This window comes from Polypterus senegalus, chromosome 6, assembly GCF_016835505.1.
Source record: "Polypterus senegalus isolate Bchr_013 chromosome 6, ASM1683550v1, whole genome shotgun sequence".
In the NCBI taxonomy this organism is placed as follows: Eukaryota; Metazoa; Chordata; class Cladistia; order Polypteriformes; family Polypteridae; genus Polypterus; species Polypterus senegalus.
The window spans coordinates 23,738,788-23,758,291 of NC_053159.1; the positions used below are offsets into that span (position 1 = coordinate 23,738,788).

At 42.2% G+C, this 19,504-nt stretch overlaps 1 protein-coding gene across 2 annotated transcripts in view; it reads right to left on the bottom strand.

Moving 5' to 3' along the window:
• LOC120530873 (tumor necrosis factor receptor superfamily member 4-like) overlaps nt 1-19,504 on the bottom strand; it is a 33,308-nt gene that overhangs the window by 5,468 nt on the left and 8,336 nt on the right. For both annotated transcript variants that reach the window (XM_039755593.1, XM_039755594.1), the window contains exons 2-5: nt 11,552-11,656; nt 9,853-9,987; nt 9,702-9,768; nt 4,295-4,620 (exon numbers count right to left, since the gene is read on the bottom strand). In XM_039755593.1, the coding sequence (XP_039611527.1) occupies nt 4,295-4,620; nt 9,702-9,768; nt 9,853-9,987; nt 11,552-11,656 (633 nt within the window). The remainder of the gene's footprint in view (nt 1-4,294; nt 4,621-9,701; nt 9,769-9,852; nt 9,988-11,551; nt 11,657-19,504) is intronic.

Here is a 19,504-nt window from a genome sequence, read left to right on the forward strand (position 1 = left end):
AAGAAATTTGAAGTGTGCATTTCCTAAACCTCTTCTGCAGGAATCAAGAAACCTGAAATAGTGTTATTTAGGTAATAATAGAGAGAGGGTTCCTGTGTTGGGAGATTTTCTTTATTGTGTCTATGTAGCCTGTCAAAATAAAAAAAAAAAATACACTGCACTCCTCTAACGATATGAATGAGAGGCATAAAGAGAATTGATCTGATGGGAGTGGGACAGATCACGGGCATTACACAGCTGCCAATAAGAAAACAGCTAAACATGAAATATGAATGAAGTATTACGAAGCAGTAACTACACTACACTGGTTACCGGTGCCATTCAGAATTGACTTTAAAAAACTGCTTATGGTTTACAAAGCCTTCAATAATCTCACTCCATCCTATATTTCAGAATGTCTTTCACCTTATACTCCAAATCATAACCCTAGATCTTCAAATGAGTGTCTGCTTATTATTCCAAGAGCTAAACTTAAAAGAAGTGATGAGGCAGGCGTCCTTCTGCTGTTATGCACCTAAAATCTGAAATAGCTGACCGATAGAAATTCTCCAGGCTAATATGGAGGAGCGCTCTAAAAAACTGTTAAACACCCCATTACTTTAACATGGCTTTCTCAGTGCTTCATTTTAGTCAGTCAGTCAGTTTTCAACCCACTATATCCTAACTACAGGATCAAGGGGGTCTGCTGGAGCCAATCCCAGCAAGCACAGGGTGCAAGGCAGGAAACAAACCCCGGGCAGGGTGCCAGCCCACCGCAGTACAAACACACACACACACCCACCAAGGACAATCGCCAATGCACCTAACCTGCATGTCTTTGGACTGTGGGGGGAAACCCACACAGACACGGGGAGAACATGCAAACTCCACGCAGGGAGGACCCGGGAAGTGAACCCATTACCACTGCGCCAATGTGCCACCCACTTCATTTTAGTATAACCCTGATATTCTGTATACGTATTTAATTAGCATTTTTTTTATTGCTCTGCAATCCGTACTAACCCCTACTTTCTCTTCTGTTCTTTTTCTGGTTTTCTGTGGTGCCAATCTGCGTCACCACAACCTGATCAAAGCACTGTGCAGTCTTTACATTGATGGATTGAAGGCCAGAGGTCCACCTGACCTTCATCATCATCAAATTCTTCTACGTGAAGCCTGAAAACCATGAGGACTGATTGAGGTCATTTATGTTAGACAGAATGCCCAGTGGAGGCTAGGTGGTCTCATGGCCTCGGAACCCCTGCAGATTTAGCTTTTTTCTCCTGCCGTCTCGAGTTTTTTTTTGTGTTTTTTTTTTGTCCTCCCTGGCCATTGCACCTTACTTTTATTTTATGTGAATTAGTATTGCCTAATTTTACTTTTATTTTTTTTTTTTACTTTTTTCATCTTGTAAAGCACTTTGAGATACATCATTTGTATGAAAACACACTATATAAATGTTGTTATTGTTGTTTTTCTTGTTTTCCATCCAAAATAACACTCTAAATCTCAAAACACCTTTTTTCAGTGAGTTTTATATTTCACTATTAAGAAGATGCCTGTGAAATGAATTTTTGCATCAGTTTGTCAGGATTTTCTAATTTCACTCATCACTATTCTTCACATAAGCAGAGAACACGAGTCTATTATGAAACGAAAGGACACGGCCAGAGATAAATGAATGCTACTGGGCTGTCGCTGCACATGTGGTAATAGCGCCGGTCGAGTGCTGCAGCGAGGGTCCCGTGGCCAAAGAATAACAGCATTAAACTAAACGGGACTCTTTACTCCCTGTACAGAGTCAGCAAATATATAACTCGTGTAACCTTAATGCTTCATTTTCATTACGCCTGTGTTTCTGGGCTCCAAAAGACATGCATTGGTCGAGGTGGCTAAGTATGCATTCCTGACACTGAAATTGCTCTTTAGAGTGTTGATTTTAAAGCCCTTAAAATGACAAAAGGATTAATGGTTTTACTATAAAACAGCAGCAGATAGTTTAAGGTTCAAGAGGTAAATGAAACAGGATCGGGGTAAATCGATATTTCTAGAGCACAGGAGGAGACATTTTAAAATGTGTCGTTAGTACACAAGGGGAACCAAAAAGCAGAGCAGTGTGGTCGAAAAATCTTGTCTGTTTTATAAATGACGTTAGAAACTAACAATTAAAAACGATCGTGCAAGTGATGAGCAAAACTCATGCGAAATACAGAAGAACTGCAGCATTGCGTCTCTGGAGTAACACAATTAAGACAAATAAAGAGCCGTTCAAAGAAGAATTTTGTCGCTCCGATTCAATCTGACAGCCATAATCCTTTCATGTTATAAGTTTAAAGATTTTTTCTTTGTGTTTGTCATTTTTATTTATCTTTATCTTCTTTATGTTTCCTGCATGTTCTTTTATTTTTTTTCCCAGTCCCTTACATTTATGTGTTGTTTTTCTTTACAGCTTCTCGTATTAAAGTTCACTTCTCAGTGTCGTAATCTTTTGGCTACTCCTACGCTTACCTTTTTTTATTATTATTCATATCGTTATATTATTTAGATATTTGTCTGTAATGTTGTGGTAGCTTTGATCACAGTTACCAGCGTCTTTTGTGTTTCTGCAGGGCCGCGTTCACATGACACAATGGGGTGGTCATGTGATATGTCATCGCTCCCTGCCTATGTAAGATGGCTGTTCTCTGCTTTCAGTGTCCAAGCTTTGGTAGTAAACTCTGACAATTCTAGCAAGGGAAAGTATCTTCAACTATAGTTTGGAACTTTCACTCTCGTTTCTTGACTTTGCTTTCTGTCTCACGCTTTGTTGCTGACATTTCTGATCTTCAGGTACGCCTAGCACCTTTGACTCTCCTTTTTCAAAGCCCTCTCTTGATCTGACACCTCAGATTCTGCCTAAAATTCTCCTCCAAGTATCATGGTTGGTTATAACGCTCAGGTGCTGCGGTTATCAGGGCCGCAGTTACCTGAGAGGGGTCTTTAATGCCTCTGCTTGCTTGCTCGGTCACGCGACTGCTGGCATTTGCAACTGTTGCTTTCGGCCTCCTCATTTGCTTCTCTTCCTTCACAAGGTTTGTCGTCTTTTTGACCATTTTGGCTTGTGAATTTTCTGGCTCAAGGTTTGATGATTTTGAGAATGCAGGATTTCCCATATTAGTTTTATAGTAAATTGTTAAATAAATTCTTTTCATTTTTTTCTGTTGCTGTTTATTATAATCAGTATTTTCAGAATTCCCTCTCCTTTTGAGTATTAAATTTGGAAGGCTAGAATTTTGTATTTGATTTTTTAGCTAAGTTTCTGTTTAATAAAATTATTGTAAGTACCGACTTGGCCTTAAATTCTGGAAAATTCACAAAACTAAAGAGGCCTGCGTTAGAAATGACAGATAGAAGACTTGTGGCTAAAGTGTGGCATACGCAGCAGTGAAACCCTGTATGACCCCGAGTGAGTCACGTAAACTGCTTTTTTTATTTCTAGGAATTAGGAAAAGATGTATGAGTTATTTTAAAACTGAAATGAGTAAATGGAAAACGTAGCATGAAAGACACAGTCAGACTCAAAAATATTTTATGAATGCTTCGATGTCAATGATGAGTCTTAGGCACTAACATAATAATGGTGGGCACCACTATTTTCTGTATTTAGCCTCCTGGTTTCCTTTACGATCTCTTCTAGAATACACCGGCACTGCGCTGTGTGACGTCTACACCTAAAGATCATTAAGTATCCCAGATTAGAATAATATCAGAGTTGGCGCGCGTTTCTATTTTTGACTAAAGACTTCCTGGTATTTGATCTTACGTTCTTTTTGACTGACATTTTGAAATCGATGGCACCTAGATTAGAATTTTTTGGCATTGACCTCGGCATCATTTCTCAACTACGTCTAATCTAAAGATGCTTTTTATTGTAATCTTCGTGCACACACAATACCAGAATAAGATGAGTAACCCAGTTAAGGCAGAATCGGGATTCTCAAAAATGTGCGTTTACGTCATCATTGGCCGTCCTGGGCTCTTGGTTTGTTTTAGGAGCTGACCGACTGCATGCAGATTTATCATAAGTTGCAAATTTCTAAAGTACTTCTGAACTTTTAGTCTACCCTACTCATACTATAAAATGAGATTCATTTATTGCTAGTAGTTGTAGCAGCAGTCACTTTTCTGACTTTAGAGGGAGTCAGCTTGGCTAAGGTGGCGTCCTGTTACCTCATTTTAAGACAGAATGATTACTAATTCTGAGTTAAAGCGGCCCTCATAACCACATTTGTACACACAAACACACACAAACAAGTAAATAGCAAAGCAGTCTTACAGGGGAAAGGGGTCTGCAGCTCCGGCTTTCCTTTTGTCACATTTCTTACTGTAGCCCATGACATTTCACTGCTTTGGGTCACAGGTGGGCTCGTGCTTCTGATTTGAGAATTCACGTCGTCTCTTGTTGGGCTCTGAGAAGTTCGGTGGGAGACTCCAGCTGAAGAGTTTTGTGAACGGGGTCCTCCTGAAGGTCCACGTGAAGGGGTTTTGTGGGATGCACTAGAAGTGACCCCGACAGGCACTGTCTTTACCGGCAAATCGCTGCAGACCACGTCCTGTGTTTTTGACCCGCCTTTTAGGACCTTCTGTCCTTTCTCTGTGCAGCTAAAGAAAACAAAGGTTTGACATATTAATGAGTGCTGGGTATTGATCTTTAGTGTGAAAGGCGCTATATAACAGAGAGACTCTAAAGAAATTTTGATATATGCTTAACTCACTGGTTCAATTGCACTTCCTCAGCTCTGAGTGCTAAAACATCAGTAGAAATGAACTCAATTCTCAGTTTCAGGCTGGTTAACTCCATAATTCCAGGACAGAGTCTAACGCAACACTTCTCTGTTTTCGTGCATGTTTATCCAACTTACAATTTACACATTCCAGGTAAGGAACTGACACTGGCTGGCTGACCACCTTGACAGTCACTGTCACACTACTAGCTGACTGGATGATGTCTGAAATCACTTGATGATGATTCCTACAAATTTTCCCGCTTTTTATTTTAGCTGTTGTTCGGAGTTGTGTGTCTGCCATCTTCACCTGCTGCCATTACCAAATCATATATCCACATTAAAGTTTTCCAGTCAATGGCCTGTCACCTCCTAATGATCATCAGTTATTTGAAATTTGATATCTTTGAGATCTGAGCAGGAGACATTTTGGAGTGCAAACCCCTACCTGGATCAGAAATTGAACTTTATATGTAAATGTCATGAATGAAATGTATTAATGGTATACTCCACACAATTTTTATTTATGTTACTCACCCTGTAGTTTCTAGTAACCCAGGACCCTCTGCAGTTCGCATACCAGGAGAAGGTGAGGGCGGAGGATGTCAGCATCTACATGCTACACCGATCCCTCTCCCACTTGGACAGAGGCAGTGGTGCTATAAAAATGATGTTTCTGGCCTTCTCTAGTGCCTTCAACACCATCCAACCTCTGCTCCTTAGGGACAAGCTGACAGAGATGGGAGTAGATTCATACCTGGTGCTATGGGTCGTGGACTATCTTACAGACAGACCTCAGTATGTGCGTTTCGGGAACTGTAGATCTGACATTGTGGTCGGCAACACAGGAGCGCCGCAGGGAACTGTACTTTCTCTGGTCCTGTTCAGCCTATATACATCAGACCAATCCACTGCATCCACTAAACAGGATCATCTCCAGACAGAGGAGCAGCTTCAGTGACAGACTGAGGAGATCGTTCCTCCCCCACACTATGCAACTCTTCAATTCCACCCGGGGGAGTAAACGTTAACACTATACAAGATTATAGACTGTTATACCCGTTCGCACTCGCCATGTTGCATTTTTCATTTTTTTTTATTTTTTACTTGCACTGCTTTTTTATTGCTCTTTAATTAATATTGTTGATATCAGTATGCTGATGCAGAATTCAGTATGTGAATTTCCCCTTGGGGATTAACAAAGTATCTATCTATCTATCTATCTATCTATCTACAGTGCATCCAGAAAGTATTCACAGCACATCACTTTTTCCACATGTTGTTATGTTACAGCCTTATTCCAAAATGGATTAAATTCATTTTTTTCCTCAGAATTCTACACACAACACCCCATAATGACAACGTGAAAAAAGTTTACTTGAGATTTATTAATAATAAAAATAAAAAAATTGAGAAAGCTCATGTACATAAGTATTCACAGCCTTTGCCATGACGCTCCAAATTGAGCTCAGGTGCATCCTGTTTCCCCTGATCATCCTTGAGATGTTTCTGCAGCTTAATTGAAGTCCACCTGTGGTAAATTCAGTTGATTGGACGTGATTTGGAAAGGCACACACCTGTCTATATAAGGTCCCACAGTTAAAAGTTCATGTCAGAGCACAAACCAAGCATGAAGTCAAAGGAATTGTCTGTAGACCTCCGAGACAGGATTGTCTCGAGGCACAAATCTGGGGAAGATTACAGAGAAATTTCTGCTGCTTTGAAGGTCCCAATGAGCACAGTGGCATCCATCATCCGTAAGTGGAAGAAGTTCGAAACCACCACGATTCTTCCTAGAGCTGGCCGGCCATCTAAACTGAGCAATCGGGGGAGAAGGGCCGTAGTCAGGGAGGTGACCAAGAACCCGATGGTCACTCTGTCAGAGCTCCAGAGGTCCTCTGTGAAGAGAGGAAAACCTTCCAGAAGGACAACTATCTCTGCAGCAATCCACCGATCAAGCTTGTATGGTAGAGTGGCCAGACAGAAGCCACTCCTTAGTAAAAGGCACATGGCAGCCTGCCTGGAGTTTGCCAAAAGGCATCTGAAGGACTCTCTGACCATGAGAAACAAAATTCTTTGGTCTGATGAGACAAAGATTGAACTCTTTGGTGTGAATGCCAGGCGTCACGTTTGGAGGAAACCAGGCACCTCTCATCACCAGGCCAATACCATCCCTACAGTGAAGCATGGTGGTGGCAGCATCATGCTATGGGGATGTTTTTCAGCAGCAGGAACTGGGAGACTAGTCAGGATAAAGGGAAAGATGACTGCAGCAACATACAGAGACATCCTGGATGAAAACCTGCTCCAGAGCGCTCTTGACCTCAGACTGGGTCGACGGTTTATCTTTCAGCAGGACAACGACCATAAGCACACAGCCAAGATATCAAAGGAGTGGCTTCAGGACAACTCTGTGAATGTCCTTGAGTGGCCCAGCCAGAGCCCAGACTTGAATCTGATTGAACATCTCTGGAGAGATCTTAAAATGGCTGTGCACCGACGCTTCCCATCCAACCTGATGGAGCTTAAGAGGTGCTGCAAAGAGGAATGGGCGAAACTGGCCAAGGATAGGTGTGCCAAGCTTGTGTCATCATATTCAAAAAGACTTGAGGCTGTAATTGCTGCCAAAGGTGCATCGACAAAGTATTGAGCAAAGGCTGTGAATACTTCTGTACATGGGATTTCTCAGTTTTTTTATTTTTAATAAATTTGCAAAAACCTCATGTAAACTTTTTTCACGTTGTCATTATGGGGTGTTGTGTGTAGAATTCTGAGGAAAAAATGAATTTAATCCATTTTGGAATAAGGCTGTGACATAATAAAATGTGGAAAAAGTGATGTGCTGTGAATATTTTCCGGATGCACTGTATCTATCTATCTATCTCTCTAGTGGCCAAGAAAAAAAAAATGTAACCTCAAGTTTTAAAGCAGAATGAAGAGAAAAAAAGTTTATGATATAATGGAGACTAATGGTGACCATTGCTATACAATGTCAAAAAACTGAAAAGCATCCCCGGAAAAAGAAAAACTCTCATGTTACTCATGTTGCATAATCCACGTGTCAGTTATCCAGATGTATGCTCAAAACGTTTAGAATGCTAATACAATATACTGTATACTTAAATAGATACTTCCGGAATATAAGCATCATCAACAGGAGACTAAAGATTCATGAGAATGACTTTTGAACTGAAGACAGGACTCTTGAGAGAAGAGATGGGTCTTCAATTTCAAACATCTTTTCTTTTCCCACAGGCAAAACTCCTCTTGATTTCTGTGGCCACCTTCTGCTGCTGTGGCTCCCTCTATGCAGCTCCACACCACAGAATCACACTTACTTATCTGGTCGACGGCAGCTTACGACATTTAAGATGCAAATAGTGCCATTACTTTTTTGTTTTGCCGGTTGCCGCACAGGCAGGTGAAGTGACTTCCTCCTGGCCACTGTGATGGATACCGGGGCGTCAGCCTGCCCCAAACCCCAACACTAACACACAATGAGTCCCAGGTTCAAATAAAGGATGATTTATTAACCAAATTCCACATGCACAGGTTTCTCTCTCTCCACAATACTCTCTTCTCCTTCCACAGCACTCTCCACCATCACCGCACTGCCCTCCTCCAGTTGAGTGTAGCTCTATGTCCTCCCAGCTCCGACTCACCAGGACAAGGGAGTGTGGTCCCTATCATTAAGGACCCAGGAGTACTTCCGGTGCCAGGGCCACTTCCCGATGGAAGTATTTCCGGGTCATACGGAAGTCCCATTTTAGGGAGTGCATCTCCAGACAGCACCCCTTTGTGGCACCCATGGTCCCCAGCAGGGCTATTTTGCTGGACTTCACCTCCCAGCATTTCCCTACTGGTTCCCAAATGGGTGCCTATACGAATGGTTGCTGCCATATCCTGTTCTGGGGGAATTAAAAGTCCCCAGCAATATCTTCCACTTCTGGTGGGTTGTCCATCCATCTCTACCGACCGTCACTCCAGGGTCTGGCTCCTTCCTTTCTCTTGGTTGGGATGCCCATTTGACTGTTCAGAACCTCCCTTCTGGGTAAGGAACCATCCCTTTCTCTGGTCGGGATGCCCATCCAACCCGTGTGGCATTCACACCACACATAGTCAGCAGCAGGATTTGAACCCAAAGCCTTAACCTCAGTGCCTCACTGCCTCCCATCACTTCTGCCTCACATCACTCATTTAGTATCATCATCTGTGCTCAGTTTCTCCAACTCCATAAGCCCATCGCCAGCAGTCACATACTGAACTGCTTTCAGATATTTGATCTCCCCATCTGTCTGCAATCTGCATCATAATTAACTGTCCTTGGCTTTTGCACATGGAGGAAAAAAGGCTGCAGATGAAATGGAAATATACGCTCTAATGGCACAAATTCCACTTGTGGTGACAGGAAATTTGTTTCTTGAAATGTTTTGTGAAACCAATCGTTTGGCTCATCGTTAATCACCAATCACATCAGTCCTACACAAAACAAACAAGATCTGACCAATCACGAGTGTCTCTCTCGCTGTGGAGAGCAGTGCTGGTCCTCAGGCAACTTCCTTGCTAGCCAGATAGCTTTCTTTAACTGAGCATATTTATTATTACAAAGTTCAGTGTAACTCTGCTGTATGGATATAATATATAATGTTAAAGTTTGCATCGTCTTTCTTTTTTTTGGCTTCCACTGTGGGTTTGGTGGGCATTACGTATAGTCTATGCCACAGTGCATTGATAAAGTAGGTAGGTATAAAGTGGAGGATTTGGAGCTCCTTGAGTTCTGTGGAGTTGTCGCCTGTGTTGCGGTCATGTAGTGTTACCTTGACCTGTTGTGCATGAGATCGATGAGTTGTCACTTCAGCAGCAGACGAATTGCTCAGTCCGAGCTGGTGACAATCAGTTCACATTTATATTTTGCTAAAAGACAGACAAACAGAGGATAACAGTTGATTGTTTACTTACTTGGTCCACTTTTGGCATGGAGAATTCACTGCGGAAGAAAAGTAGCCATCTGGACAGGGATGACATTCTGTAGGAGGAAGACGATGAGAAGAAATGTGTACAAAATCTCAAAGCCACCCCAACCAATTGTTGTAGAATCCCCAAACAGTACCTTTTTTGTTTAGCCCCCGTCCCACGGGGCAGTAGCACTCGTCACAGAAGTTCCGTGAGCACTCAAAGTGCTCTGGGCAGCTACACTTTGTGTTGGACGTTTTGGTGCACGACTCCACTTGTTCGCTTCCAGTTTCTTGAATAAAAGGACAAAAGAGAGTGCGAAAGTTCACTTTTCAGTTCGCCAGTTTTTTATGAGAACACTCATCGGTCGCCATGGGGGTTGCTGGTCACTCTCTTTCTTTTCAATTTAAAGACACTAAGAAGTGAAAACTTTGAAGATACCACCAAAGAGATAAAAGAAGAGGCATGTGTGCGCAATGTCATTTATTTCATCCTGGTACCTCCTGGACACGGTCACAGTGAGCACTGCCCTGGTCAGGAGGTCCATCCATCCCTGGGGGCAAATCAACACAGAATGACAACTCGGCATGGGACTGTAAGCAAAAAAACGCTCCAAAAAATAATGATTAAACTTTAGCCAAGTCCGGCAAGACGATAAGGCTACCATCAGAGGAAGTCCACACTCTGGAGGAACGTTTTGGACAAAACTAAGTAAATATGTATATAATAAAGTATATAAATGTGACAATAAATTAATAAATAAAAAGTATGTGAATGTAATTGATTAAATATCTCATAGCATTTCTTTATGTATTTATTCAATTATTTCTTCACTGAAACACAGTTTGAAATAAAAACTGTCATTTTCACCCGTCTAAGTCGAGAGGGCGGGCTCTAGAGAGTACTGCGTCTTGATTGGTGAATTGTTGGTAAAATGCGCATAAATCTTTGGCCTTCAAGCGCTCCACTTATAAGATGACACCACACATCACATTCTAGACTCCTAATGATGAATTCAGGGCTTCTTGAACGTTGAGCAGTCATTTTGGCCAACTTGCTCTTGCACTCGTGCCCACCACGGACGCAGCTTTACTTGGCCTGGGAATCCTGTGACTCATAGCAGGGCCATCTTAAAAGCATCATAGGCCCCCCCCAGGCAAAGGCGTGCACTGAGGCCCCCGTTTTTATATCAAAACAGAAACGTCCATAGGCATCAGAAAGCATTGTGGGCTCCTATGCTCCTGGAGCCCCCATGGCCAGTGCCCATTGTGCCCATACGTTAAGATGGCTGTGGGTCATGTAGGAATATGCAAAGCTGTGACTGTGTGTGTCCCCTCTACTAATTCAAATCCAGTTTCTGTTACAGTCCACCCTCTCAACTGGTAGTTTTCATTTCCAGCTGTATTTCATGTTGCATGCTTGACACTTGGCACATTTAGTCATTCATGCTCACATATTTTGTTTTAATGTATTTACTGAAACCTACTTTTCCAGAGCAGGGTCCTGAGTCTATCCCAGAAATCAGCAGGAAAAAACCCTGGAGAAGATGCCAGTCCATCTCAGGGTGAACACACACATATCAGGGGCCAATTTAGCAGTGCCAGTCCTCCTCACCTGCCTGTCTTTGGACTGTGGGAGGAAATCAGACCACCTGGAGAAATCCCACACAGATACAGGGGGAACAAACTCCACACAGGTGGCTGTAAGCCCGGCCGCAGTGATGCTCTCTATTTAATGTTACCAGTATTTATCTATTTAATTTTCTCCTTACTAGGCAACTTCAACGACGATATTTGTTAATAAATCTGACAGGACATTTCGTACTGGACACGAAAAAATGGTAGAAATGGTCTTACTGGTTTCGCAGGTCAGGCACTTTTGGCATGACAGCTTCCTCCCTTCTTCGTCCTGATATGTGCCAATGTCACACTCCACGCAGGCGCCCCGTTGTAATTTTTGACCTGAAGGAAGAGCATATAATTGAAAATGTTAAGCTTAAGAAAAAAAGAAGATGAGCAGCATGGTGGCACAGTGAGTAGCGCTGCTGCTATGCAGTAAGGAGACCTGGGTTCACTTCCCGGGTCCTCCCTGCGTGGAGTTTGCATGTCCTCCCTGTGTCTGGGTGCTCCGGTTTCCTCCCACAGTCCAAAGACATGCAGGTTAGGTGATTCTAAATTGTCCCTAATGTGTGTGTGTGCCCTGTGTGGGCTGGCGCCCTGCCAGTTTGTTTCCTGCCTTGCGGCCTGTGTTGGCTGGGATTGGCTCCAGCAGACCCCCATGACCCTGTAGTCTTCTCTTCTGTATTTATATGCTTCCCCTTGGCCATATTATTCATAGCTATGGACTGGGTTATCATTTTTATGCAGATGATACTCAACTCTACTTCAATGTTAAAAGTGGAACTTCATCAGAGCTTTCTCAGCTCACATCCTGCCTTAGTGAAATTAAAACCTGGATGGAGCAAAACTCTTTAAAATTAAATTACAACAAAACTGAACTCCTGCAAATTTGGACTAAAATGCAACTTAATAAAATGAGCTCCTTCCCAGTCCATCTTGGCGGTGATCTCATCAGACCTCCCTCTACTGCAAAGAATCTTGGTGTCATTTTTGATTCCTCCCTCTCTTATTTCGCCCACATAAATCACATTAAGAAACTTTCTTACTTTGACCTTTGTAACATATCCTGTGTTCGCTCCTTCCTCTCCTTTTCTAATGCTGAGAAACTTGTCCCTGCTTTTATCACATCCCACATCGATTATTGTAACTCGCTGCTGGCAGGTGCCCCTTCTAATCTTATACTACATCTCCAGCTTATTCAAAACTCAGCTGCAAGAGTCCTCACTCGAACCAGCAGCAACGAACACATCACACCCATCCTGCTCCGTCTTCACTGGCTCCCTGTGTCTTACAGAATCGAATATAAAATCCTACTAATAACCTACAAAGCCTTAAATAACCTCACGCCAAACCACATCAGTGACCTTCTCCATCACTATGTGCCTGCCTGCCCACTAAGGTCCTTTGATTCTGGCAATCTTGTTGTGCCCACACTAATCTACACTCCATGGGTGACAGCAGGGCCTTCAGCTGTATAGCGCCCAGACTCTGGAATGACCTACCGAAATTAATCAGGTCAGCTGACTCCATGAATTCTTTTAAAGAACAACTCAAAACTCATCTGTTCAGGAAGGCTCTTAGCTCCACTTGACTTTATTACCCTTCTCTCAGTTTACCTCTCTGTCAAGATGCTCATGTAACCTGTATGTGTGTGCGAGACCATCAGTTATGTTGTCTGTTAGGCTTTCTCTGAATTTACTGTCTTAATCTTCTTTATTTATTTATTTGGTTTGTAGAGTGCTATATACTGTATACCCTGCCGTTCTTTCTTATATTCTGTAAGTGCCTTGAGCATGGGAAAGGCGCTATTTAAATAAATGTATTATTATTTATTATTATTAGTTAGGATATAGCGGGTTGGATAATGGATGGATGGAAAAAAAGACCAGAGCCTTAATATTACGGCGCTGCTCTACTGCCCTCTTCAGGATGATAAAGAAAAGGCACACGAGCGCGCCACGCGGTTCCTCTCTCCGGCCACATTATGAAGCGTTTACGCATCTGATCCCCGCGCTTCTGTAAGGCTTGCTGTTCACTTTGGGTTTCATTTTCCCCACGAGCTTCGTCTACACAGAGAAACAAAGTGGAAAATCAGGAGGGCAGAGAAGGGCGAAAGTGTGTGTGAGGACGAGACATGGAGGAAAAACAAAGAGGGGACGCCCCATCGTTGTAAAACAAGTATTTGAAAATAAGCAACGACATCTAAATTAGCTCCTTTGATAAATATGACAAATTCCACTTTTTTTTTTTTTTATCTGCTCGTTTTGATTCCGTGACATCACATGTACTAAATCAAAGCTATTAACAGATGTATAGACAGTAAGTTCCACGCTGACAACTAAAGTGCCACCGCTCGAAAGGGAGGCACCTGGGCATCGCAAAGAGGAATTCTAGGAAAAGCTTTACGGGTTATTTTTCATTTTAACGGCCCCAATTTGACCTTCGTATTGTATCTCTTCCCATTTGGAAGCCTGTCACCGTAATTCAATGACTTAACTGTCAAATGCAGTCAGAAGCGGGGCGTTTATGTTACTTAAACTAATGCAGCTGACATTTAGGAAGTGCCGTTAAGTGTCATGACTGTCTCCATGGGCACATTAAATGCATTTGGGTTGTTTCATAACCGAGATGTAGCGGCAGCATTTACAAACAGGTGGTCCAATTTATCTAAGCGTCATGTAGGAGGTCTGGCCGCTGCCGAGACCCCCCGCAGGTTATTCCGCGAAAGAGTGATGAAGATTGAGCGGCCGCACAACTGTGCTCCACATAATTCAAACAGTGAACTATAGCGAATGTTCACTTTGTATATCAAATGTATGTTACTTAACACAGTTTTGTTCGCTGGCATTGCTTAACTTTATCTAGTTACACTGGCTGTAATCTGTTTGATGTCACGCTAAACCAATTAAGTATTATTGAAACAAAGCAATCAGATTCTTTTCTTTCAACAGAAGCATAATCCGTCTTTACTCGCTTATTTTATGCTAATCATACTCCACATTTCCACTTTTCTAATAATCAGAGCATGGTATCTCCATTCTCTACCGTGAAATTAAGTTGATGTAACTTAAACTGATCAAGGTTTATGCGCACGGCTATCCTGTACAGGGGGTCCTCGGGTTACAACGTTTCGACATACAACGTTTCGAGTTTACAACACTCACTCCCACTAAAAAATTGAGACATTAGTAGGAATAAAGGTAAGCATTTTTTTGCACTCATTCTTTCTGTTACTACAGTACAGTGTACAGTACAGTAGCCTATATTTATGTCCTTTTCTTTTTTCTCAGGCTTGGATTTTGTGTTTTTATGTTCTAGATTATGATTTTGCAAATGTGTTAAGATAGGTAAATGACTTAGGCTAGAGTGTGTTTCGACTTACACCAAAATTCGGGTTACATCATTGGCAATAATGGATACAATGAGGCTATTAGAAATAAACTGGATACATTAGGATTAAAAGTCAAGACGGAGGTAAAAAGCTTAGGAGTAACTGTTGACTGTAATCTAAATTTTAAATCGCATATTAATCAGATCACTAGGACAGCATTTTTTCACCTAAGAAACATAAGTGAAGTTAGACCTCTTATATCACTGAAAGATGCTGAGAAATTAGTTCACGCGTTTGTTTTCAGTCGACTAGATTACTGTAACGCACTCCTCTCAGGACTACCCAAAAAAGACAAATCGTTTGCAACGAGTGCAGAATGGAGCTGCTAGAATCCTAACTAGGAAAAGAAAATCTGAGCACATCTCTCCAGTTTTAATGTCACTACACTGGTTACCTGTGTCATTCAGGATTGACTTTAAAATTCTGCTTATGGTTTATAAAGCCTTAAATAATCTCGCCCCATCTTATATATCGGAATGTCTGACACCTTATATTCCAAATCGTAACCTCAGATCCTCAAATGAGTGTCTCCTTAGAATTCCAAGAACAAAACTTAAAAGAAGTGGTGAGGCCCTTCTGCTGTTATGCACCTAAAATCTGGAATAGCCTGCCAATAGGAATTCGCCAGGCTGATACAGTAGAGCACTTTAAAACACTGCTGAAAACACATTACTTTAACATGGCCTTTTTATAACTTCAATTTAACTTAATCCTGATACTTTGTATGTTCAATTTCCTCATAACAACTATTCATGGTGGCTCTAAAATCCGTACTGACCCCTACTCTCTTTTTCTGTTTCTTTTTCCAGTTTCTTTGTGGTGGTGGCCTGCGCCGCCTCCACCTACTCAAAGCTTCATGATGCTCCAACAATGAATGATGGATTAAAAGGCAGAAGTCTGAGTGACCATCATCATCATCATCAAGCCCTTCCGTGAGAACCCTAAATCCAAAGAGGACTGTTTCATTTATGTTAGGTAGAATGCCCAGAGGGGACTGGGTGGTCTCATGGTCTGGAATCCCTACAGATTTTATTTTTTCTCCAGCCGTCTGGAGTTTTTTTTGTTTTTTCTGTCCCCCCTGGCCATTGGACCTTACTCTTATTTGATGTTATATAATGTTGATTTATTTTATTTTATAATTGTGTCTTTTATTTTTCTATTCTTTATTATGTAAAGCACTTTGAGCTACTGTTTGTATGAAAATGTGCTATATAAATAAATGTTGTTGTTGTCACTGTTGTAGGAACGGAACTGTGTCGTAACCCGAGGACCCCCTGTATTTCCATAAAGTCTCGTGTTTTGCATAAAGCCCCGCCCCTTTTGTTGACCGCACACTCCCAGGGATCTCCTCGCCGTTCTACGTCTGCTAAGACTTTGAGAAATGCGGTGGGGTTTTTGGGTTTGTGGCAGCCGATATATGATACTTCTTTGATACACGATGCCCACCCTACATCAGAATAGCATCTTTTTCTCTGTTTCAAATGCAACATTCTTATTAAGGTTAAGAAGACGCACAAATGTAATCAGCCAAAACGTAACGCGTTTACCTAATGTGGCAGTACGTGAACCACTGCACTCCTGATAAATGGACCAGCATTGACATAATGTGAGTATTAAAAACAGTCATTTTCCTATCCTAACACAGGGTCACGGGAGCCAATCCCAGCCAGCACACTGCAGGGCACACACATGGGACAATGCGCCTAACCAGCATGTCTTTGGACTGTGGGAGGTAACCCATGCAGACACGGGCAGAACATGCAAACACCACGCAGGGAGGACCCAGGAAGCGAACCCGGGACTCCTTACTTAGAGGCAGCAGTGCTATCCACTACGCCACCGCATTAAAAACACCCGCGCCATATTCAATTTATCTACATGTGGTCCAGTTCGCTTTATTACATTAAAATACATATATTGAGTGAAAAGTAGTACTGTATCTACTTAATTATTCTGGGTGGAATAGGTTGACGAGAAAATTAATGAAATCCAAAGATGTTGTTTTTGAGTGTTGAATATATTCATGATTAACCTCAACGTAACAAATTAATTCAGATGCAAGTACTTTACTGTAGTTCAACAGAAAAGAATAAATTAATTGAAATGTAACATTTTTACTTAAAAACAGCCCAGTAAAATACAGTATATCTATTTGTGGCTGACGCCTTAATCCAAGGCGACTTACAACACTTATGATACGGTTGGTTCCATTTATGTTGGTTTTCCAGTTGGAGGACAGGCAGGTGACGTGACTCGCTTGAGGTCACACAGCGTCACTAACAGGATTTGAACCCACAACCTCAGGGTTTGAGCCTTAACCACTACACCACACCTGCTACTAGATTACTTCTCAATGATTTCACTTAAGACAGTTTACTTGTATTTACTCCCAGTTACCACCTCTCCTTTATTCAAGTCATGCTCGTGGAAGTCGTTTTTTTTTTTTAAAGTTTGAGGTTAGTCCAATGAATGTTTTTTTTTTTTAATTTTCTTCACTGCAATACTGAGTCATGCCATCCACTTCAGGGTGGAAGAGTGGCAGGTCCTGTCCTGGCACCACTAAGTACAAGGCTCCGGACGGGACGCCAACCGCTTATCATTCAAGGTGCCAGAGTGGTTCTTCAGAGGGATGCCACAGGGGAAGAAGCAGTTTTGGCTCCCAAAAGACCCGTCCACAGGAAGGTTCCAGAGATGACTTTGATTTATTATGATGCTTAACAGGTCCCTTGAATAGCCATGAATAGATGAATAAAAATAATATTGTGCGCCTGATTTTAAAAGAACTGTTGCTGCCTACAGAAACTCAAGCTAAGTTCAGGTTTTCTTGATCAGTTAGAGTCCTGCCTATACAATAAAAGTTTCTGTTTTGTCCAAATGTTCAGGGCATTTCCCGAAGCCCAAAGGACCCATTACTTGTGCAAAAACCCCTTGTTAGAATAAAATGGAGCAACAAGCACCAGGGTGGCACTTTGGATCACAAACCCTGAGGTTGTGGGTTGAAAACCCACTACTGATGCTGTGTGACCACAAGCAACTCACTTGACCTGCTTCTGCTCTGATTGGAAAACCCCAAAAAAAAAAGTCATAAAATGTTGTAAGTCACCTTGGATAAAGGCGTCAGCCAAATAAGTTCATGTAGAACCACACAGTCTAGAGCTGTTACTTTTTAAAAGTGAAGTTCTAGGCAAAGCCCCCTGATAAACACAACCACAGATGAGAACAGTCTCACATTAACACGTATGCCATTGAAATGCCAAGGTACAAGAAGGTAAATCCACGCTGGTAGGGTTAGAAGGTGCCCACTCCACTCTCCACTCTCCAGTCATCTGAACCTCTCAGCAGCTATGAAGTTAGCAGTGCAGGCCCCTCTATGTTACAATAATCTTAGCAGTCACATCGCTTGAAGAGGTTAGGAGTGCATTGCAGCACCCACCACACAGCAAACCAACCTGAGTGTAGCCATGCAATGGGTGACACCTCAGCATCACACCAGTTCAGATGGAGTAGAATAGTGTGAGGTTTTTTATGGTGGCTGGAGGGCCAATTCTGCCACCAACCCCCAAGTTTTTCCCTGCAGGTTGGAGGGCCTACATGCAGGGACAGAAGCAGATTACCGTCATACCCAGGACAGAGCAATTGCAGGCTAAGGGCCTTGCTCAAGGGCCCAACAGAGCAGAGACCCTTTTGGCATTTTACGGGATTAGAACCGGCAACCTTCTGATTGCCAGTGCAGATCCCTAGCCTCAGAGCCACCACTCCATCCCTTGAAGGTAGCGTGCAAAAAAATATTGCTTCTTATGCTCCGGGTGGGCCAGGTTAAGCCCCCTCCAAATATCAGGTCAAAAATGCTGTCAAGAACATTATTAGTTTGGGGAGTTTTGGGAGTTTATCACCTACCATACTCTCTAAGAACCCCCCTAGTCTCACATACACATACACACACACACATATATTTCAGATGCCCCCTCACCCTTACTAATCTGGACTGGAGCCGGGGGGCCGCCACACTCATTAAAATGATGAGAAAGATGTGCCCCGTCACGTCATAGTGTTAAACTACTGGTGTTATTAAATTGGCCCAAGTGTGTGTGTGTGAGTGAATGTGTGAGTGTGACTGTGTGTGTATATGTCTGTGTGTGTTCACCCTATGATGGACTAGCATCCCGTCCAGGTGTTGCTCCTGACTGCCACCACATGATTACTGGGATGGACCCCAGCTGCCCCCCAAACCCTCCTTTGGGTAATCAGATTAAGAAAATGGACGGCTGGATGGATTCACCTACTGGCCTGATCGAAAGAACACTAATGGGGTCTGTTCAACCGAACTGCTGAAAACTCTTAAAAATGAAGGCTAAGCCCATTGTGGTACTCCTTGTGTGATTTTGTATTGTATTGTAAGATGCCAGGGTGGTTCTTCAGGATGGCACCATAGGGAAATTATTTTTAGCTCCAGAAAGAACCGTTTATTTGTTTAAATCCATAACAGACATTTTACTTGAGGAAGCAGATTCTCTACCCTCTTTTTTTATTCTATTTATTTTTATTCATTTATTAATTTATCTATTTACTTATTTTGACTAGTTTAAGGTTTTACTCTGCTGGCCTAGCTCTCTTTCTCATGGGTTGGGGTTGATTTGTTTCGAACCTAGTTTTATAAATCTTGGCCTTTTTGTATGGAATTTTATTTGATTTTAAGAAAATTAATAAAATGCAAAAAAAAAAAAATTAAAATAAATAAATCCATAACCGGGTGGCGCTGTGGATAGCACTGCTGCCTCACAGTAAGGAGACCTGGGTTC